We start from the raw sequence: 24,201 nt of genomic DNA on the forward strand, positions 1-24,201 counted from the left end.
TTTTTTAAAATGAGGTAGGTGGTCAGCCTAGGTTTCATTAAGAAGGTGATATACATGTAAATTATACATATGTAAAAGTTCTATATAAATATATGTATATATAGACCTATATGTATAATTTTTTTCATATATTTAGTTTTAATTCTCAGTTTGTCCTAAGCAGAACATTTGGAAATCAGTTAAAGGGAATTTCAGCTGGCAATAACCTACAAGCTTTATATTTTCTCATGTATGAGATCTTGGACTAAACAGTCTTCTTACCTGTAAAATAGAGATAATACTTACCCTATAAGGATATTTCATGACTCAAACGAGAGAGAGGGACTGTCCTCGCAGAGGCTTAGAAATGTTAGTTTCTCATTCATTCAGTATCTATGGACTGCTTATGCTTAATTCTGTGTCAGCTTTGGGGAAATAGAGACAAGGACAGTATGGTCTTTCTTCCCAATGAGCTTAGAGTTCGTTAAGGGAGGTTGATAATCACCGAATAATCATTTAATTAAAACTATAATAGATCTCACAAAGCCCAAGCAACTTGAGACCAGGGAAATCTAACTTAATCTTGGGGTCCAAGGAAGGTTTCCTCGAGGATGTGACATTTTAGCTGGGTATTTAAGGATGAATAGATATTCCTCTTCCTTAGTTGTCTATTCCTATGTCTTTAGTTAACCTAAAGCAAACCAGTAATCAGGACTCTTCAAACCATACTGTTACCTTCCTTGTCTAAAACTCTTACTTTTTACGGACAAATTAATGCTTTTGGTCAAATTAGGAACATGCATATGGTGGAAAGAAATGGTCTTTGTTCAGGAGACCTGTCTTGTGTTTGCTGGTCTGCTCCTTCTATGTATATAAACAGGTTAGCCTAAGGAGGGAATGCCTTCCTTTCCTGTCAAACATCTTGCTCAGCTCTATCTGGACTGAGGCTTCTCTGGCCGTTGCTTTTGTTATCCCCAGATCCCCAAATGCCAGACCAGCCCCTACCAGAGGTACTTAGAGCCAGTATTCACATGTTCCCTTGGCAGGCGTGTCCTCTCACGTTTCAGTGATATTTCTGATGCTCCGAGAAATATTAAAGACTTCTATCCAACTGACATACTTGTCTTCTTTCTTTGTTTCCTTGATCTTTTCTTGGATAGAGCAGCAAGCTGCTATAAGATTTGTATTTTAGTGTCCCTCTTGGTCTTCTTCCTTGGCACTGGCCAGGTGACTGGTACGCCTCTTTTCTCAGCCTTTAAAAAACCTGCTCATTGGGGCCTGAAGTAGGGGCAGAAGAGGGACTGTCATGGGGCATTCAGGCCAACCAGCACCTTTCAGCTCAAGGCATGCGTGGTGTGTCATGGCCTCACTTGCCTGGATAGACTGCACTGCAGATCTTGGAATGGGTTCATGTGTGTTCATTCATTCTTAAGCATGACAGTGCCAGGGCCTCAGTGTGGGAGGGCCAGCACACAGTGAAACAGGCCTAGAACGATGGGCAAGTCACTTTATCTTTCTGAGCCTTAGTGTCCATTTTGTACAATTATTTATAAGTTAAAATAATTTATGTTGAGATTAAGAGAATGTGTGTAAAAGGATCTACCGTTGTGTTTGTACCTCAGGGCCCACAAATGTTTGTGTCTTAAAAAAACCATTCCAGACTCAGCTGTGGATAAGCCATATATATATATATTGCTGTTATATTTACAAAACTAGGATCATAGTGTTTGGTCTTCACTACCTTATATGACCACACAAAGCAGAGCATAGTGTGAGGAGAATGCTACCACATTTAAACGTCTTTGGCTTTTTAATTTGAACTAAAATATGTTATGTAGCTTCTGATTAATTTGCCGTTGTTGGACCAGCATGTCCATTTTCCCCTTTATTTCTCCCTTCTCCCTGCCACCCCCAATTTAGAAATATTAGGTATGTTTTGGCTCAGCTTGCGTTTGTCAAACTGGTGGAAGAAACAGCATGGGACCAGGAGAACCTTTTCTATTTTAGCCCTTCTCAATGTTAATGTGTCCAAAGTAAATGTATTTTTGACATTAAATGCTATGAACTAACTAACCTTTTAAAGCCCTAAAACTACAACCTTAGGTTTTGTACCAAGAGAAAGTGGAATTTAAAAGCAACAACAATTTTGGTCATTTCAAAATCACGATATTTAGTTACTAGTAAGCCTGGGGGGGATATTCAGCCTGAGTAGTACTAAAAGGAATATAAAACAAAATAACAACATGTTGCCAGATTGTTTTACCAGTAACATTGGCAGTTTTTAAAATGTAAGAGAAAGAAAAGGGGGGAGAAATGTTGAATTGGGCACTTTGTACAAGCTGATAGAAGTATAAATATGTATAACTTGCCCCCCTCTAAAGCAATTTAACAGTATTTATCAAGCACTGTAGAGGTGTTAATGCCTTTGACACAGTAATTACACTTCTGGGAGTTTAGCCTAAAGAAATAATCAAAAATGGACATAATATAATTATAATACCAGGAACTTGGAAACAACCTAAGTGTCCAAGAATGGGGGATTGATCAAATGAAGTATGAAATTATATGCAGTGGGCTCTTCTGTTAAGAATGGCAAAGTATTTGGAAAAATAATGACAGGGAATAAGTTTGTAAAATAATGTAAAGTGAAAGTAACAAATCAGCACAAACCTAGTATTTTGAAATATAATTTATTTACCTACACCTACTGTGCGTGCGCATATGTGTGTGTGTGTATGCATGACAACTAAAACAGTACATCGGAATACAACATCTCTGAGTAATGGGAATGTTGGTGGTTTTTATTTTCTTCTTTGGACTTTTCTTTATTTTCCAAATTGTTATGTTTATAACCATGAGAAAATCTATTAATTTCAAAATGCATAGTTTAAAATCCTTTGTACTGATACAGTCATATGAAAAAAACAAAACAAAAATAAAGGGGAAAAGCCTAATGGGAATTGCAACAGACTTTAGAAATTCATGTCACATTTGCATAGAGGTCACAGTTTTTAGATATTCTCTGATGACTGTGGTCCATCTTGAGGATGATGAAAACTGTTAACAGTGGGGTACATGATAGTCTTTTTTTCCCCCCCACCATTCCTACAGATATTCCTGAAATTCCAGAAAGCATCTCATTCTGTAAAGCACTACAGATAGCTGACTTCAGCGGAAACCCACTGACCAGGTAAACTCTCTGTCTGTAGTACTAAGGATGTCTTTTTTGAGAACCAAGCAAAGACGACGACCAGGTTACCTATTTTGGAGGTACCTTGATGGAGGCTGTCTTTATCAAGGATGGTGGACCGTCACAGACATTTGTAAATAGCACTGTACAACGGAAGGCACATGGTGCTATTGACGGGACATTGAAAGGATGCTGGAGGATTCGGGGAGGCACACTGGAGTGTGCAAAACAGGCGTGAGGAGTGCACTTCTGAAGCAATATGAAGAATCAGAGTGGTTTATAAATCCTCTGTTGACCCATCTTATCTTGTGGGATAAGACTGAGTCCTAAACTCCTATAGAGCTTACTCCATAGGTAGCCAAGGAGAGGTCCTATTAGAGATGTTTTCCCACTCCAGGAATGAAACATATTTAGTATCTCGTTTTGTTTGTTTGTTTGTTTTTGTTTTCTGAAAACAACTCTACTGACAGCATTATTTCCATACTTTAGCAATAGCTAGGAGGATTTCTTGGGTTTATTCTTCCAAATAAAGCCACCGTTCACTCTTTCACTGCTGAGTCTGGCTTTGCCTGTCCTGGGCGTAGCTGAGTGATGTCATCGTGAGCCCCTCCTTTGTGGCTCCTGGCTCAGTCTTGAGCCCACTGACCACTGGCTTCTGCACACCTGTGAGCCCACACAGCAGTGCATAGACAGCCCTCGAGAGTCTGTTCCAGACGTTTCCCTGGCCCAGGTGGTCCATTTCTAAGATTTCTGAAGACTATGTAAGCAGCCTTTGCCCCCACCCCCCGCCCCTTCTCCCCTACCGCCTTACTTTAAGGATATAGGAAGATAAAGATTAAATTAAAATTTGGGATTTTTTTCACCCATTTTAAAATTGCTGGGGACTTCTCGTGTATGGAGTGCTGGGGAATGTCCTGTTTAATTTTGTTTTTTCCATATCTGCATATTAAGAAGTAAATATGTTTTTAAAAATATTTCTGGTCTTCCCCCTTTTGAATTTCAGTGATTAAGTGACTAATACCATTTATTTTTATGAAAAATAGTGATCTGGTAAGCTCTCACCCAGTAGCTTTCTAACTCATCACCATCCCCAAGCCTTGTCCCCTTTCTTAACCATCTTCTGTGCAGTTGTTTCTCTTCTTCAGACCTTTCAGTAGCTCCTGTTTCTATAAGATAAAGTTTGAGCTCCTTGATGTGCTCTGCCGTCTCCCCCGGCTTCTGTCTGACCGTGGTCTGTCTGTCTACCCTCCTCACCCTCAGTTGCCTGTGTCCAGTCATTCTACTCTGCTTCCAGTAAAGTGCTCGGAGGTCATTCATTTCACACCCCTCTCTTTCCATGATGCGAACCCTTTCCCCCTCCTTTAAGGTATAGCCTGAGCATCACATATCTTGATTGATCCCCATGGCCCCTCCCTCTCTGGTCTTCCATAGTCTTCTGTGAGTGCTTATCTCATAACACTTGAAATTTGCTTTAAGTTCTTTCATTGACCAAGGCTCCTGGACTAGACTGAGAAAACCAACTTGTATTCGTCTGTTATTTATTGATCTATTTCCAACCCTACTATAATTTCTGGAATGGAGTAAACATTCAGTAAATGTTTGTTGAACTCAACTAAGCTATTTATCCTTAAGGCAGTTAGTAGAGTTAGGCAGCTGGGAGATATTCAGTATGCTGCCCTTGAGTTTTTTTAACCATTTGATTGCTTAATCCCCTCTTCTACCTCTTTAGCTTTCCTTTTCTAATGTCTGCTGACATGAGACTTACCATTATCTTAAAACTCTCGCTCCTGGCACACACCCACACTGTATGGGGATTAACTGGGCTTTACCCTCCCCTCATATTTGGCAGGTTTTGTAAGTAAACCCTTTTAATTTGGCAGGTGCGCTGTTTTAAGAATTAAGACAATAATTTGTGAGTTGAAAGGACCATAAAAATTATTTAGCTTGGCCTACATATCTTATGGCTGAAGAAAACTGAGGCTCAAATAATTTAAATGGCCTTTTGAGACCATGAAGCGTCTGAGTGGCATCTCAGACTCGAATTCCTTTCTCCTAACCTCAGATTTCCTTTCCTAGCCGTCAGTCTGCGCTTCCTCAATACAGCATGCTAGCCTGGCTCTTAGTGTTAGCAGCCAGGAAAAGGGAATAATACATTTAATAACACATTTTTCTTATAGTTAAGGTCATTCTAGCTACTTTTAGAATGATAAAATGATACATATTTTCTGGTGAAAACTCAGGCAAAAAAAGATAAGTTGCACCATTTTATTTGAAATAAATAACATTTTAAAATAAAAAATGTTGCCTCTGTCACACTATGGAAGAGGCTTCAACTTTGTTAAAAATCGTTACTAAGAATGTATTTCACTGATTATAAAATCCCAGTTAATATTCTCATCTTACACTGCCTGGGTTTGGTGTTGAAGTTTGGAATTATCTATATTAAACATCAAACAGTAACTTAGGACTTGTTTTTCAAAAAAGAAACCTGGAAGGAGGAAAAAAATGGATGATTCTGATCTAGAGACTATCACTGGAGCCAGAAGTCCTCCCCCGGCCCCCTCGCCCTCCCAATAAGTTATGTGTTCTGTCCTTTACATTAGCTCTCTATATAATTATCTTCAGCGTTTTAGATGCAACAAGAACTTTTTGCCTTCAGTTAGTTTTTTTTTTCTTCTCCCCAAATCCTGGTAACCATAGAAATATTGAAAGTAAACTTTCTCTGTCAGTTTATAAATAATTTATTTTGAAACCTTGCCATTCAGTAGAGTCTAAAAATGGGACATATGAAAAATATCCTTTTGTTTAGAACATAGTGAAACAGAATTATCTCAAGTGGTTGGCATCTCGGGTCAAATTAAAAGAACAATATTAAGAAAGTAGCAATTGGCTGTCAGCTGATCAATTGTAATTCATAGCTTTGCTCTGGGTATTGTAAGCTACAGGAAAAAAATTTATATTGAGCAACTGTCATGTGTTTTATTATAATCGTGTGGGCTGCAATGTCTCTCTATTTCCTGCTGATCAATACAGTCTTTTCACTCCGCGGCACTTTCAGCTTCAGCGACTATCATTTTCTTTCATACATCACTCAGCAGTCACACATTTTCCCTCCTTTATTCATAAAGCTTGCATATTTTTCCTCTAATTATTTCTGGATCACCCTGTCAACAAGTATTTATCATGCCCTTGAACTTGTTTTTGTTTTCTTTTTCCTTATAAGTGTCTTATATGTAGGAAGACAAGGCAAACGTGCTATGCATAGTGTAATTTTTAGGAGATTTTTTTCAATTAGCCTGTAGAAGGGATTATTATAATTATGTTTAGTTTGCACTATATGTGCACTTTCATTTCTCAATTAACAACCTTTTTTGTTTGTTTTAGATTACCAGAAAGCTTTCCTGAATTACAGAACTTGACAAGTCTTTCTGTAAATGACATCTCATTGCAGTCCCTACCAGAAAATATTGGCAAGTAAGTTTTGTGTGATGTTTGGGTGTATTAGGGCAGAAGGACACCTGTATCACTCATCCCACCCTTCTTCCCTTTTAAACTCTTATTTTTCTGCTCAGAAAGCCATTCACTCAGTCTTCACCCTCACCCTCAAGAAAGAGCACCATCAGGCTCCTGTGTCTTTACAACCAATTGTCCTTACATTTTAATGGTTAAAAAGGATGCTGCTACTTGCCACTAGTGAAAAACCTAATTTGTTTGGAAGTTCTCTTTACATTGGTGGATTCCAGAGTATTTAAGCAAAAGTGCCATGTGTCATGTAGGTGGTGAGTAAATACTGTTAGAAACTTCCACTCTCAATGATTTTAAACCATGTTAGGGAAGGGAGCCAATGAAGGGCTCCATTGAGAACTTAGAGAGCGTCCCCTAAACAGCAGCTGTGCCTGCCAGTGTGTGTGCTGTTGACCTGAGGACAGGGCTGAGAGTAGTGTGTCTGGAGAGCAGGCATGGGATTGGGAGGGGTGGAACACAGTGGGCACATTTCCAAGGCGCTGGCTTAGAGGCTGGGGGAGGACAGCCATGGAGAGAAATAAAATCCTTTGAGGAAAATATATGCTGGTGAATAAATGTTCTGTTCTGCCTTCTCAGAGATGAATTGATTGAATTATCTTAGCAAATTTTTCCCTTGCCTCTAGGACATACAGTGGGTTAAATCAGGCTCGTGGCTCATGCTTAACCATTTAAAATAAAAGCCCAGCGTGGCGAGCCTAACCTGGTGGACTGGTTTTCCCTAGTGTCATAAAGGATTTCGTTTGTGTTTACCTGTCCTGTCTAAATTCTAAGACAGAACAGAAGCTCACTTTCTGAGAACTACAGTGTATCTGACAGATGTCCATTGAAATGGTGAATTGTTGAGAAAATCTCACAGATGCATAATTATTCTACACTCTACGCAAATCATTATTTGCAACTTAACTTTCCTCATGGCAAAGATTCTTCAGTTTCCCAAAGGATTCCCAAACGGTTTCTTTAGAGTATTTAACCAAACCAAACCAAACAACATCTCACAGATAGTATGGCTTTGTGAACAAGGCACCAGTATTTGAAAGGGGGGTGGGAGGTAGGTGGAGGTGGGCAAAGCAGGGGAAATGGGGATGGAAGGAGACTTTGCTTGTGCCGGTGGGCTCACGATGCAGTGTGCAGATGATGCTTTATCGAGTTGCCCACTTGAAACCTCACACTGGTTGATCTGCTTTTGCTCTGCTGCAAAGCCCTGTCTTTCATCCTGTACTACACGGCTGCATGCCAGGTAACCATCAGTATGGTTACTTTGATAAAATAGGTCTTTCAAATAGTAGAATCTTTATAATACTTTGTAATGACACAAGGAATGATCATGAAAATCTTTCGACCCACACAGAGGTATGCTGGCTACCTCATGCAAACTGGCACATACTTCATTTACTAAGATAAAAGATTTGCTGACCCTTTTCTGTGATGGTGCATTAACACCTTACTCAGTCCTTCAAAGTAAAGGTGATAGTTAACAATTCATGGGAAACTAACTCACCTTCAGTGGACTTTTGGTTAAAAATACCCTTTTGTCAAAAATACAAAAATGCAACATCTCCTCATTAGTATTCACGAACAAGTGGTTAAGGGCAGGGAAGATGGTAATTTACCAGCTGAATTTCAACAAAGATCTTTCCATAATCAGAAGAAAATTTTAAAAATTAGCATGATGATTTAATAAATGCAACTGATGATGCAGGTTTTTTTTGATTAGTGTCACTTGTGAAGCATCTTTTTCATGTATTACAACCATTAAACCAAGTATCAAAACTTAACAGTTCAGAAACTATTGTTTTGTCCCCAAATGTAAAACAAATGATTAAATACATAATACAGTAGTTTCAGTCCTGTTGCTCTCACTGATGAGTGCCACAAAAATTTTTGTATCTTTAATGAAATATTTTTATTTTCTTAAATTTTTTCTTTTTATATATTTTATAGTATACTATATTTTTACATGTGTAGGGACCACCGTTGTAGAATACAATGCTGTGGAGTCAGTTAAGCTCCCAGCTTAGTGGTTCTCAAACTCTACCTTGTTGGGCCCCAGGGATTCCATTGAAGCCCCTCTAGGCATTGTGGAGAGTGAGAACTAGTGCTCTGGTGGGTGATCCCTGCAGATTGCTGTTTGCGTCAGCACAGCTCTATTATTAGCCTTAATTTCTTTTTGTGTTGGTGTTGCATGTAATATTTGCTTTAATGAAGTCTGCCGCAAATATTTTTCAAGTTAAATTTGGAGACCACTGTTTCATACACGTGATAGGACGTGTTTATCGTAGCAGCATGCATTGTGGGGGTTTTACTGTGATGTGGATCCCGCTGAGCGCTGCTCAGACCCAGCAGAAAGCTTCAGAGCCTTTCATGGAAGTGAACTTAAAATTTTTTTACCTACCTTCTCTTTACAAACTGACTGAGATTTTTCCTTACTTAATGATTGAAATACCTCCCTCTTTTGTCAAGCCTTCTCCAGTGATTGAAAAGGTGAAGTAGATGGCAAATTTGCAGGTTCCCTGACCTCACCCTTTACTTCCCACACAGTAAGCACTTTAGTCCTTTGTACACAGCAATCTAGTTGTTCAGTGTATAATTGTGTATATGTAATTAGTGTGTGACCGGGATCACCTTGTACCCTGAAACAGTGGGGATCTCAGTTGTTAATCTCTCTTTGTGTTTGCACTGAATCAGTTGCCCTGACATACTGAACAAATACTTATAGCAAGGCACACTGTTACCTCGTACAGCCTGCTAGCTCCTCACCTGCTGTCACAGGTAACCCAGTTAAGTTCTGGAAGCCTTGGGCTAGGACCATATCAGCCTGTTCCTGCACAGTCACTTTGTGTGTTAATGATGTACATTCCTTTGGGGGAAAAGTTGGTATCAAGAGACAACCATGAGGAAAAACCTGCTTTCATTTTCTCTAACACTTTCTAATGAATAACTACTGTCCATTCATATTGCTTAATTCCCCCAATAAAGGAGCTGTTAGAGGTTTTAAAAGTACGTATATTTAGGGGGAAAAATAGCACACCAGAAGCACTGGTGAGCTTCTTCCTTTTAATAACAGTTCTGACATTTATCACACTTCCTTTTCTGCCTTTGTTGCAGAAAGCTCAAAGCTAATTTCACTGATCAGTGAGAGCAGCCGTATTAACTTCCATGTGGCCAAGGGAAGAAAGGCACTGGGGGGGGGGGGGGGGGGGGCGGTGCTGGCATTTACAGTGGGGTGGGTGCTGCGTTAGGCACGTACGCTGTCTCATTACAACACCTGTTCTCCTAAGGTTGGCATTATCCACCCTCAGCTTTGTTAGCTTTGTCTGTAAGAGGAGGAGAAGTAATCTGCCCAGGTTTGTGTCGCTGGTGGGTGGTGGAGCTGGGATTTAAACTTAGCTGCTTTCTCAAAGAAGCTGTATTTTCTTTGCTTCATGTTGCCTGCCTCACAGTGAGCCCATCAGTTTCTTCTTCCCTCCCATATCCCCAGTTTTCTGTTTCATGAAACTTTTTGCATATTTGCACTTTTTACAGACCTCTTAAAATCTCTACTATTTTTGTAGTTAAGTTTTGAAATCTGAAAGTGTAGTCCTCCAACTTGGCTGTTCTTCCTTAAGATTGCTTTGGAATCTAAAATCTCTGTCAGAAAAAGTTGGGGTACAGTTAAGTAAGTGACTTTATATATTTATCACTGAAGATGCCAGTTAGCATGGAAGGGCAGCAACTGAGGAGGAGGGAAGCATAGGGTCTTAGAGAATTGAATTCCAAGTCTTGGATAGTCTCTAGAAAGACTTTCTGAATAAAATGGATTTTTCAGATATGCCCTTGAAAACAGTGCCTAGTGAACAATGACTTTTTACTATACTATCATTAAAACACTTGGAAGATTTCCCTTAATGCCAGAAAGGATAATTTTGCTTTGAGAAGGTTTCAAGTGTTGTGAATAATGTGTGAATGAATTTGTCTTCCAAAAGAGCATTTTAATACTGAAAATATTTTCCTTGAGATCAGTTGTATCAATTTCTACTCAAGTAAATCACACATTGTATTTTTTTACTCTTAAAAAATGAGTTAGCTTTCAGATGGACATGATCTTGTATATAGGGAATCCTGAGGAATCCACAAAAAGTATTACAGCTAATAAATTAATTCAGCAAGATCATAGTATATAAGATTAATATAAGAAAAATCAGTTATATTTCTGTATACTAGCATCGAACAATTCAGAAATTAAATTAAGAAAAAAACCTATATATAAGCACCAAAAATAATAAAATACTCGGGAATAAATTTAACAGAAGAAATGTATGACACATACACTGCAGACTATAAAATATTGTTGAAAGAAGTTAAGGCTTAAACAGAGGGACACCCTTTCTTTATGGATCGGAAAACTTTATATTGTGAAGAAAGCAAGACTCTCCAAATTGATCTACAGAATCAGCTCAATCCCATTAAAATCCTACTTGGCTTTTTGCAGGAATTCATGAGTTGATCTTAAAATTCGTATGGAACTATAGGAGACCCAGAATAGCCAAAGCAATCTTAAGGGAGAATAGCAAAGTTGGAGGACTCACACTTTCAGATTTCCAAACTTAACAAAAAGCTGCAATAATCAAGACTGTGTGATACTGACATAAGGAAAGACATACAGATAAATGGAATAGAATTGGAAGTTCAGAAATAAACCCTTGCATTTATGGTTAACTAATTTTAACAAGAGCGCTAAAACAATTCATTGAGGAAAAACAGTCTTTTCAACAAATGCTGTTGGGACAGCTAATATCCATCCACATGCAGAAGAATGAAGTTGCACTCCTACTTCACACTACATACAAAAAATAACTAAATGGCCCAGCTGGGCGTGACTCAGCGGTTAAGTGTCGACCTAGGATCCAGGTGATCGGGGTTCGATTCCCGGTCAGGGCACATGCCCGGGTTGCGGGCTCGATCCCCAGTCGGGGGTGTGCGGGAGGCAGCCGATCAATGACTCATTATTGATGTTTCTGCCTCTCTCTCCCCCTCTCTTTTCCTCTCACTGAAATCAATAAAGATATATTTTTAAAAAAACAATGAAAAACTAAATGGAGCAAAGACCTAAATGTAAGAGCTACACTCTCATAAGGAAATATAGGGGTAAATCTTCATGACATTGGATTAGACCTTGGTGTCTTAGACATGACACCAAAAACCCACACAACAAAAGGAAAATGGATAAATTGGACTTTATCAAAATCAAAGACTTTTGTGCATCAAAGGAAACTACCAAGGAAGTGAAAAGACAACCTAGAAGTGGGATTAAATATTTGCAAATCATATCTGATAAGGAACAAAACCCCAATGATACACCATTTTGCCCACTAGATGACTGTAATAAAAAAGATGAACCATAACATGCCCTGGCTGATTTGGCTCAGTGGTTAGAGCGTCATTTCTCGGACTGAAGGGTCTGGATTCGATTCTGGTCAAGGGCAAGTACCTTGGTTGCAGGCTCGATCCCTGGCCTGGGTTGGGGCACATGTGGGAGGCAACCAATCGATGTGTCTCTCTCACATCCATGTTTTTTTCTTCTCTCTCTCTTTCCCTCCCACTCTCTCTGAAAAGCAATGGAAAAAATATCCTAGGGTGAGGATTTAAAAAAAAGATGAACAATAACGAATGTTGGTGAGGATGTGGAGAAATTGAAACACTCATACATTGTTGGGAGTGTAAAATAATGCAGCCCTTTTTATGAGGAACTAGGTCTTCCTCGTAGTTACCGTACTACCCAGCAATTTCACTCCTAGTTGTATATACCCAAGAGAATTGAAAATGTGCCTACATAAAACTTGTGAACAAGTGTTTGTGGTAGCTTTATTAATAATACCCAAAAGGTGAAAACAACTCAGATTTTAATCAGTTGATGGACTGATAAATTGTGATACGGTATATCCATATAATGGAATATTATTCAGCCATAACAAGTAATGAGGTACTGATACATGCTACAACATGGATGGACCTTGAAAACATGCTAAGTAAAAGAAACCAGCCAGAAAAGGCCACCTGTTGTATGATTCCATTTATATGAAATGTCCAGTGTAGGCAGAAGTCCGTAGAGACAGAAATTAGATTAGTGGTTGGCAGCAGCTGGGAAGGGGTGGAGGGAAAGTATAAGGAATGACTTCTGATGGGCATGAAGTTTCTTTTGGGGTAATGAAAGTTTCCTGGAATTAGATAGTGGTGATGTTTTCACAGTTGTGAATATACTAAAAACCACTGAATTGTGCCCATTAAAAAAGTGAATTTTATGCTTTGTGAAATATAGCTCAATGAATAAAGGAAAAGGCAAACTTGAAGCCTGTTACTGCTGAAGGATGATACTATACCTGGGAAACTCTTACCGAAATACTCTGAAATATAGTAATTATATAGTACTTATGAGTAATGTGCTGAGGGCATTTTGTCTCAGTTCCGCATAGCTGGTGACCATGCAAGTACATATCCCAGAGCCTTCAAAATGTTCAGGTGATGTGGAGTGGTAGTGAAGGTTGGGGGGGATACAAAAACCCCACTGGGAACTTGTGGAGAATTTTGAGGATCTGGGAAGCCTCTGCTTTAACCTGGGAACATGCTGCTTTGTCTTTAATTGTGTATCTGTCTCCATGAGATTCCATATCCTCAGTCATAAAAGAAACTAATACCCTCAAAAAAAAATCAGCATAACTATATCTAAATAGCTCTACTCTGTTTATTTGAAATTTTTTTCTTAAAAAAAATAGCATTTTAAAAGGAGAAGTGCATGTAATGGACTGGTACAGTATCCAAAACATCATTGTCAGTCACTAAATGGTTATTATCAATAAACATTTAAGCATCACAGTTTGCTAAGAGAAGGAGAGCCAGTTGTGGATTCTCTGGCAGATTGAAGTAGAGCATTGTGGCTGTGATTTTATGACTGGTGCTCTTGGGGATGGTGACTTGAACTCAGTGAGCCATGTGCCCCTTGCTGATAAGGCCTCCTGCTAGGCTGCTTACCTGTATTGTATTAGTGCATACTGCCTAGGAGGAGTAAATCTTTTTTAAAACTATTATCATACTTAATGCCCTTTTGTGAGGACTGAGAGTTTCTATAAAATATGTACTGTTTCAAAAACAAAAATAATAATTTTTAGAAAAATATCTGGAGCAAAGCCACCATAAGGAGGTATGTAACGAGATTTCTTAAATACTAATTTCGTATTTAAAAAGGAGAAATACCATGAATGTGTAAGCAACTTTCCCTATCTCCATCAATAGTTTTCCCCAAATACCATTACCATAAATTTTATAGTTTATATTTTAATGGCTTTATAGTGTACTTGTTTGCTTGGACTACCTTAATTTGTTTTATTCTTTACCTAATGATTTTGGCCCCCAAAATGGAAAATAAAAATCCAGGTGGATTAAAAAAGGTTTTTAAAAATATAGAGGAGAACAGATGTAAATTCTTTAAAGGAACCACTCACCCACTCCCTGAAATAGGATCCTAAAAATACAGTTGGCCTACATTCTGACTTATAAGAGTAGCACTTTCGTCCCTGCTATCATGAACTGTGTAAAACATTAGGCATTGGTGTGCTCTTTCCCTGCAGGAGCTTGTTAGGCTTTGTTTTGTCCCCATTTGGTGGCAGGAAAGGTGGGAGTGACAGCGAGACTGGAAAACTATCATTTCTTTTTGCGGCAGAAGGATGAAGTCATCCCAGCAATGCTGCATTGAAATGTAACTTGCCAGAAATTAAAATTGAAGGGTAGAGTAACTGTTAATAGGGGAGTGTTTAAAAAAATTAAGGTGCAAATAGACAGTGAGGTATTATTCCATTGTAAAAAAAAAAAAATACAGGTATGTACAGGTGAGAAAGGAGACAAAACTCTGTTCAGTGAGGAAAGCGGTGTCAGATGTGTATAGGATGCTGCCTTCCACGTGAAAAGGAGGAGGTTAAGACTTTATATTCATATAGGCTTGTCTTTGCATGAAAGGAAAACCTTGGATGAATGCAGCAGCAACTAACAGAAAAGGTGATTTCCTACAAGAAGGGCACGGTGGCAGGAAGCCGGGTAGATGGGGGACAAAGATGGGAGGAAAACTTACCACTGAATACTTTGTTTTATGTATATATTAATGGACTACCTATTCACAAAGTTGACTCAGCAACTCAAGAAAGAGACCTCCGAAGACAGTGATTAAAAATGCAGATTCTTTAGTGAGCCCTGAGTTGCGTGAGACCTTGTTCAGGTGCCCTCTCTGTACCTTAGTTTTCTCATCTGTAAAGTTAATTCTTGTAAAGCACTTACAACAATATGTGTCATATAGTAAGCTGCTGATGTGACTATTAGTAGGAACATTAAAGATCAGCAATTCTCATATTACAGCTCGAGTGTCTACTTTTCGTCACATTTGTAAAAGTATTAGAAATACCTGATTCTTTCCTTTTGTCCCTATGATGTCATGTTGTAGCTGAAGAGGCTGCTAAGTGCATGTGGAGATGGGGTTGCCTTGTTTCTCTTGGCCTAGTGATTAAGAGTCTGGCCTCAAGCAGACAGAATTGGGCTCACATCCCCCACTCCAACACTTCTCAGCACTGAGTTCTTGTTTAGGTTGCTGTAAGAGATGCAAAGGTATTTGCATTGAATAGGTTGCTTTGATGGGGAGGGCACTGTCCTGAAGTCTCAGTTGAAGATGCCATATTATGAAAGACTAGGAAGGGAAATCATTCATTCATTCATTCATTTTCAATTGATGTCTCTGGTCTAACTCTACATTCAGGTGGATCCTATTTCATATCAGCTGTTACTAGAACAACCTGGAGAACCATGCTTTGGAGTGGGCTGGTAGGATTCTGTACTTGGTCCGGAGCCAGCCTAAGCAAGATCTGATGAGCACCAAAGCCTTGTTTTCATCTAGAAGCAAGTTAATGATTCTCTGAACTGAGAATGACCAGTCCAGATTGTATCTGAGGTTCGGGCTCATATGGGAGGTGGGAGTCTAGTCAAAGCTGTTTCTTTGCTTGCTAGTCCTGCCCCTCCCATTGGCCACCAGTTGTGGACATTGCGTGGTTAGTTAAAAGCTGGCCTGTGCCACAGCGCACCATCTGTAGGGCCTGTTCTTCAAGGAGCTTCTGTAGTGGGGATGGCTCCTATGATTAATGGCATCTTTTAGCAATCTTTCAGAAGACCCTGACCCAGAGTACACGCATTGTAAGGTACCTGACTGTGCTGAGGAACGGGCTGTCTCAAGGAAATAAGGCACAAGGCTGGCTCTGTGAACTTGAAGGGAAAATTGTTATGCCCTACTTGCCATAGTAGGTAGGATTATATTCACTTAAGGGAAAATTGAGATACAGTGGTGAAGCACCTCAACTAAGCAGATTCAGCTAGTTAGTGAGCAACAGGCCAGGATGGGGGCCTCTCGCCTCTCAGACTCCATCTGCTCTTTTCAGAGGGACACTTTCATCCGTGGGTCCATAGAGTCTGATTATAATGTTTCATTGCTTCATTTAAAATAGTTTAAACTTATGGGGAAGCATTACCTCAGAAAGGCTATTATTTTATGCACTTTGTTTTAAGTTCATTTTTGAATTTTGAAAGGTTGCAAAAATATATTTGTTGTTGTAATCCTGAACATTTTGCCTTTTCCCCACTATCCCAAAACAGTAGAAATTGAGAGGTTTTGAGTCAGACCCTTTTTACTTAAGAGGATGTTATATTTGGATGCTAACATGGTAGTAGTGGGAACTATGCATTTAGCCTAACATGATGTCATTATTAAGCTGCAGATGTCCACAAGTCTGTTGGCATATTTGCAGTATTTTTGCTCAAGCATTATTTGCTTAGTAACTGTGGCCTATGCCTTTGACCCTCAAGACAAAATTTAAAGATAATTTAAAAATGTGTATTGTGTTTTTAAAATGACATAAACCAATACAAATCCCAGAGTTCTTGCTGTGGTTAAGAAGGTAAGATATATTCGCCCCAAACTGACGGGTGTTTTTAAACTTTAAATGGTGAAGAATGGAGCATCTGTGTTGCCTGGGGGCAGTGAAGCAGAAGCCTGCAGAGTTAACTTTCGACAGACTTAAACTGTGGCTTCTCCCCTTTCAACCTCACACAAAGCCTCCCATTACTAATTGTGTTATCCTTGTGCTGATTGTTTTTAATTCAGAGAGGACAGGTAAGGGGGCCTCAGTGAAGGCTGCAGACCTTGGTAAACACTCAGCACCAAGGCTCATAAAACAACTCTTTAACATGCCTTTGATGATACCCAATGAATCAGGGTTTTGAAGCAAAATAAGGACTTTTTCCTCCTTGTACTAGTGGATGTCTTCAGTGTGTCAAAATAGCTGTCAAAGTAATGAATGGATAAAATGATAGTTCTATCACTGATTTTTAAAATATAAATGTGAAAATGGCCAAATGATTACCACCTCCCCAATAAAATTGACTAGGGGTTACAAGAAAATTTAAAACTGAAAATAAAGCCCTTTTTTTTTGAAATCTTTACTTTTACACTGACTTTTAAAATCTTGCTTTATGACTTTTATCTACTGATTGCTTTTGGAAGCAGATACTGGGTGGGGTCCTCACCTCTCTCTCCTTCCCCTTTGTTATTTCTTCTGTGTAAACTTGTGGTCCAAAGAAAGCAGAACCTGTTAGCTCCAACTTCCCACCTGCTTGCATTTTATTTGGAGAATGTTATTAAATTCATAATTACTTATTAGCAGGGGTTTTTATTTTCCGAAAATAATACATTCTAAAGAGTTTTGTTTGCTCTTGCTTTAATTGTGAAAACTGTTCAGTTTCTAAAATTGGAGAAGGGGATGCAGAATTTGTGCATGTCATAGTATAGTTAAAATACATTTTCAAGCAAATGGCCGTTAAGTATGTAAATATATTACTCATGCAAATCAGGTTTACATTTTCCAGTGTTATGAAACCAGCTTTGTTGGCACCCATGACTCTGGCTTGTATGTTGGAAGGAGAATAGCGGATTACAGCAGATTAGAGTGTTGGGATAATGCCTGACTCCTGTGTACTGTGCCCTCACACATAAAAATTCTCCAAGCCTAGACATTACTATGGTGATATTAGCAAAAGCTTGAGTTTTCAATTGGTAGAGAGCTTAGTACAGTGCCTAAGTACAGTGTTGGAGTAACAGACAAATCAGTCATCTCCTGAGTCAGTCTGTTGTGCTGACATCACTTGGATGTTGAGGTTGCTGGTGATGCAGAATTGCCACCCAGGAAATCAGTGTCTGGGGAGAACACCTGCCTCCTTTCACGGGGTGCTCCTAGCAGGCCTGGATTACACCCAAGAGGCAGGAGAATCTGCTGAAAAGAGTATCATTCTGGGGTTTAATAGAAGTAAAAGCAACAGTATTGTAGTTGCATTTACTGAGTCAGGCGTGTGTTCCAGGTGCCACAGGAGGTATATTATTACATTATCCCTAATGCATTTAAATCGCAGTTATTTCCATAGAGCTCCTGCCGCTTGCTTTGTGAGTTTATGATCTTTAGTAGAGAGCACTGTGGACTGAGATGCCCACTACTGTCAAACAGGGATGGTTTCTTGCTGATGTTTGGAAAAAGAGCTCTGAGTTCCATGAGATTACTGTTTTTATGGTAACAGCACATTTTTGACATTCTAAAGTCTAGGAGAACATATCCTGCTTCTATCTTGGTCCCAGGAGTGGCTGTCTTTCAGTGATTACTAGTGAATTACTTGCACATATCAAATGAACAAGGCATTTGAATGAGGGTGCCTTATCATGATGAAACTACTCTTTTTCTTTTAAAAGTAAAATTTGGGAGTTAGAGATGATTGTTGTTTTTAATGGGGTGGTGGTGATAGTTTTCCCCTGGGAAGTGATATACTGGTTTCATTAAGAGTTGCTCCTTATGGAGTGTGTATGGGGAGGGGGGGAGTAGGAAGAATCTCAGGAATTTTTCTTACACTGTTTTCTTCTGTTCATTTCTAGTCTTTATAACCTGGCTTCACTGGAACTGAGAGAGAATCTTCTCACATATCTTCCTGAGTGAGTCTCTGGGGAAAATAAGAGGGGATTTTGTTCCAAATGAATTACTTTAAGCATTAAAAAAAAAAATTACTGCATTATTTTGTCAAAAAGAGATTTTGTGCCTTACGGAAAGTTTGGGAGATGCCAGCCTTCTCTTAATGGTCCTTCCTGTACAGTATTAACAAAGTCCAAATGAATCTTATTTTTGGAAACTAGTTTTAAGTGAGGAATATCATTGCTCAGCATTTCTAAGTATTCACTAAGCTCTTTTTTTTTTTTTTTTTTTTTTTTAAATAGCTCTCTTACCCAGCTACGGAGACTACAAGAACTTGATTTAGGAAACAATGAAATATATAATTTGGTAAGTCCATATTGTAGAGTGATTTGAATTTAATTTTTTCCTTACCTAGAACACAAATTTTGAGGGAGATTTGTAGGGATGCTTATAAGCCAGTATTTCCATATATATAGTTGAACAACATGAAAGAAGGTGCTACAGTTCACACAGGTTAAGAATTGTGATTCAGGGGGATGGGGGTCAGGACTAGAGATGATGAGCATAAGTGGAAATGACTGGCATTGTTGAAGAGTGTTGGGGTGCTTTTAGAAAGGGGGCTTAATATTGGAGAAATACCAGCAGACACCCTCTGTGGTACTCAACCATTAACTGTTGAAATAGGATTCTTTCTTAATGGAAGACAATGTTAGGTTATTGTTACCGTAACATTATTTTTTTTGTTTTAGCCAGAATCAATCGGAGCTCTCTTACATTTAAAGGATCTCTGGTTGGACGGAAATCAGCTGTCAGAATTACCTCAGGTAAGTGGTAATTTCACATTTTGTTCCTCAAAACATTGTTCAGTAGCCACCACCACCCTCATGTCTTCCCTGCTTGTGCATGAGATTTTCTATAAAAGGAACCTTGAAAACCCAATACTTTGATTGGAAAGGACATTTGAAGAAATATAGTAAGCATTTATCATGCTGTATTGCCAGAGAAAAACTGAAAGCCTCAACCCACTATTTCTAAAGATAGCAAATATATCCTTTATTTTGAGAAGTTTTAATCCTTGCTACCCATAGGACTTACTTCCAGCCCAGCAAATTTGTAAATTACCAGGGCTCCTGATTCTGATGGTATGCATTTCTGCCTCTCTATGTGATGTGCCTTTTTGGCATAATTTTGACCACATTTTGCCCTGTAATTGATGTAAAATCAATATTAAAAGTTTTAATTTCATAAATGAACATTCTCCTCTTTATTTTTTTTCCTCCATCTATTACTAAATTTTATTCTCTAGTGTGTAGTACAGCCAGTCTTTAAAGTCAGGATGTATTTCATGATGGTCCAGGTGCTTGCATTTGACAGTAACTGATGCTTTCTCTGCTCGGCAGTGAGAACCAGTGTGGCAGGCTGGCACTTCCGGTGGGATATGCCCTGTCAGCACAGGGAAGCCTCAACACTAGAAAGAAGTACCAAAGTAAAAATGTAACTGTTGTAGTGATGGCACTGGAATTCCCATGACATCATTACAGCTAATGGAACTAGGACCCAATTTGAGTCATTTCTGAGGACTTAGGCTGCATTTGGGCAAAGGAAAGGACAGATCAGCAACTGGTGTGGGTGAGGGTTTGATTATTGCTCAGATTTCTCTAGAAAAATCTGAGTACTCCTGATTGAGAGAATTCTGGTTATTTTAGGAGTCCAAGGAGAGGGGAAAAATACCAGGAAGTTGTCAGGAAAGTAATAAAATATCAGCTATTAGACATGAGGAGGGGAGTGAGTATTTGTTTGTACAGATGTTCATAAATGATTATGTGCAAAATGCCACCTCCTAAACACAAAGAAATCAGAATACCAGTGATTGTGTTATTTAAACAGCTCATTTGCTTCTTTTGTATAAACTTCAGTTAAATCAGGACTAAACACATCAGACGGTCTCAAATAATCAGATTATTTTCACCTTCCTCGAGGACAGAAAGAAAAGGGTGCAACAACATCATTAAAAGGAATTAATGGAAAAGTAGAACAACTTCAGGGGTCTGGCATGAAATTAGTAGAAATGTAATCTGGTTTCCTATAGACGGGAATTGCAGAGGCGGGCCATAGGGTGCATATTTGCTAGGTGATAAGCTGGAAAGAATAGATTAGACCAAATTAAATACAGATTGAGGAATTTGAACTTATGTATACATCAGGGAGCCATTAGACTTTTTTTGAGTGGAAGAGTGGTCTGATTACATGACTAGAGCTAGCTATGTTTCCAGGAGGGAAATGTGGAAGCCAGTTTGTAGAATGGACCAGGGTAGAGAGAGGCCCAGAGGCAGAGCTAACAGTCCAGTTAGGAGGGTAATGAGAGTGGGGATTTAATTGAGTGGCAATGGAATGGAAAAGTGGAAGCAGTTATGAGAGAAAATACGTGAATGGAAGGTAAGGTAACTCTTGACTGTTAGACTCATTCAGGTACTTGTCCACTCCTGGGTAGACTGTTTTCCTTAGAAGCAGTGTGCCTCTCTCTTCTCTTGACGGTAAAGGTGTCAGTGGGTCTCTGTGCTCTAGTTTTTCTGGGAAGCAGCTGCACTGATGTTTGTTGTAACAAGTACTGCCTGTTATGGGAGATTAAAAAGTAGATGGTTTCTTAACAGAGAAACTCTCAGGGGCCCCCTGAAGTGTAAGATGGTTACTTAGTGATTGATTCCAAACTGGGAGAACTGGATTCCAGCCCCCAGTCCTAATCTGTGACCTTAAAGTCATTTGTTCTCTCTTGGTGCCAGTCTCTTCATCTGTTAGGTGAATGATCCCTTGCCTGTCTAAAGTTGGAGGACTTGACATCCCTCGAAGCACTGTGTCTGTGATTCATACAGCTTCCTGTTTTCATTGGAAGGGGGTCTGGAAATTTACTCCAGCCTTCACATCTAGATAAACACTGAAGAAACATCGTTAGGACTACTCTGGGATTTGATTGTAAAATATTGCTGTAACAAATCCCTCTGTGCTATGGCAGGCTTCAGCCTGAGTCTCTTTTTCTCTGTCACTGATGTAGGAAATAGGAAATCTGAAGAACCTGCTGTGCTTAGATGTCTCTGAAAACAGGTTGGAAAGACTTCCTGAAGAAATCAGTGGCCTGACTTCATTAACAGATTTAGTCATTTCCCAGAACTTATTAGAAGTGATTCCGGATGGCATTGGTACGTATTGGAAATAACTAAAGGTGCTGGCTGTTCGAGCGTTTGGAGAATCTTTCCGTTACCACATTCAGGCGCTTGGGGATGTGGGGGATGCTATTCCTTCAGTTTCCTTGTTGCTTTTTTTTTTTTCTTTTTAAGACGGAATGCAAAAATAATACAACTTAACTTTCTCTATATGCAAGTATTTCCTTCACCCTCGTAGCAATTATAGGTATTCTTATAATTGTTGACTCATATCTACTTCACCGACACCTTGTCTCAGTGATATCAGTAGAGATTAGCCAAAATAGTAGAATGTGTTTCAGGCATATGAGCCATCACTAAGAAATTTCACATTGAGTGTTCTAAATAGTTTAGAAGAATGTAACTTTGGCCTTATTGCATAACCTGGTGAAGGGCTGTTAAAGGTGGCATGGTGTGCTGAAAATAATGCAGATTATTTTCTGATGCATTGAAAATAATCTTTTATGTTAACAATTCTATGCTATTTCCTTAAAAAAAATTAGTCTACATATTCCCTTTAGCATAAAGAAATTAATTCCAGTTTGAAAAGGTATACACAGACATGGACTGGCAGTGTCACCATAGTAAAGCTGCTGAGAAATTGTAAGAAGCTATATATATACATTTTTAATATATCTTTATTGATTTCAGAGAGAAGAAAGGAGAGGGGGAGAGAGAGAGATAGAAACATCAATGATGAGAGAGTCATTGATCAAGCCCGCAACCGGGCATGTGCCCTGACTGGGAATCGAACCCCGATCTCCTGGCCGGGCAAAGAAGCTATATTTAACCATGTAGTTGTCATAGGATTACTGTCTTTGACCTTCATTTAACTTTTATTCAGCCTGGCCGGGCGTGGCTCAGCGGTTGAGCGTCGACCTGGGATCCAGGGGATCGGGGTTCGATTCCCAGTCAGGGCACATGCCCGGTTGCGGGCTTGATCAATGGCTCTCTCATCACTGATGTTTCTATCTCTCTCTCCCTCTCCTTTCTTCTCTCTGAAATCAATAAAGATATATTAAAATACCCATCCTATTTAACTTTTATTCAAAACATCAAAGGAAGTTTTCTGAAAGAATTTCAGTAGTTGGAGAAGCTGTATAGCAGTGGACCACGTCCTCCCTGATTGTTCAGGATGAAGGTGGTAACAGTAACAGCAGCTCAGCTGCAATGTAGACATTGCCTTTTGGGGATTTTGACCAGAGGTAGAAATGTTCACTGAGGATCACATATGGCATTGCAAAGCAGTTATAGTAACCAGAGATGTTTTAGTGCCTGTAACAGGAAGATATCGGAGGCACGAGATGTCTGGCTTCAAGCATTTGAAAGGATGTTGTGGCAGAGGAGTAGATTTATTACATCTTTCAGTTCAAACAGTGCAAGGACTGTGAATCTCAACTTGATTTAAGAAAGAGCTTTAAAAGAAATATTTTACAAGTTAGTTTGGGTTGCTTAGTGAAGAAATGAGCACCTTGTCACTGGACGTATTCCAGGGGAGCCTGCAAGACCACTTGCAGGTAACAACTGTTAGGGAGACTCCTCTGTTAGGGTGAGATGTCCGGGGTGCAATTCATTGTCCCCTGCAGAGAACACTAATGTGTCTCCTGATAGGACAGGTGGAAACCCTCTGGGGACAGCGGTAGTAGATGACTGATTATGCTAAATAAAGAGCTCTAGAAGGTTAGTTCTGCTTTGCCCTGTAGGCCACACAAGGCAAATTAATCTTCTCGGCATTTCCCATTCTCCAGCTTTATGTCTCTTTAGCTAGGGGCTGCTTTCTGGTTTTCCTGAGGAAAGTGTTAATCATGTCAGCCACTCTTAGTAGAGGACCTCTGTGCTGTAGGCTCAGCCCCCTGAGCTGTAGTTGAAAATGGAAATCTAAATGATGGAGGATTTTCTTCACTCAGTGGGGACTCTGAGGAAGCTGCAGTAGACAGGTTTTCCTTCCTTTGATTTGTGATCTCACCCCATGAAGGCACCACCAGGAAGTCCACCTTCCTGCCCCAAGTGAAATGGGCTCCGTCCTTCATGAGACTTTTCAAAGATTACCATCTCATTCTGCATGTATAGAAATACTTCAGCACAGGGATCTTCACCAAGGCGTTTTCGTTCGTACACAATATAATAAACTGCACTTCATTGTTTCTTGTCTTCAGTAGGAGTACTCTTGAAGTGAGATAAAAGTCTGTCTCCTGTTTTTAAAGATCCAGTAAGAGTCAGCTGTTTGTTTTTCTTTACATTTTCTGGCTTCGATATGGTATTTTTAGGTAGCGACTTTTTTTTTTTAAATATATCT

General features: G+C 39.3%; 1 protein-coding gene across 1 annotated transcript in view; it reads left to right on the top strand.

Annotated features, from left to right (window-relative positions):
* LRRC1 (leucine rich repeat containing 1) overlaps positions 1 to 24,201 on the top strand; it is a 120,598-nt gene that overhangs the window by 73,337 nt on the left and 23,060 nt on the right. The window contains exons 3-8 of the mRNA XM_016198040.2: positions 3,091 to 3,169; positions 6,554 to 6,643; positions 18,675 to 18,731; positions 19,011 to 19,074; positions 19,458 to 19,532; positions 21,758 to 21,902. Of these exons, the coding sequence (XP_016053526.2) occupies positions 3,091 to 3,169; positions 6,554 to 6,643; positions 18,675 to 18,731; positions 19,011 to 19,074; positions 19,458 to 19,532; positions 21,758 to 21,902 (510 nt within the window). The remainder of the gene's footprint in view (positions 1 to 3,090; positions 3,170 to 6,553; positions 6,644 to 18,674; positions 18,732 to 19,010; positions 19,075 to 19,457; positions 19,533 to 21,757; positions 21,903 to 24,201) is intronic.

Source organism: Miniopterus natalensis, chromosome 5, assembly GCF_054644295.1.
Source record: "Miniopterus natalensis isolate mMinNat1 chromosome 5, mMinNat1.hap1, whole genome shotgun sequence".
Classification (NCBI taxonomy): domain Eukaryota; kingdom Metazoa; phylum Chordata; class Mammalia; order Chiroptera; family Miniopteridae; genus Miniopterus; species Miniopterus natalensis.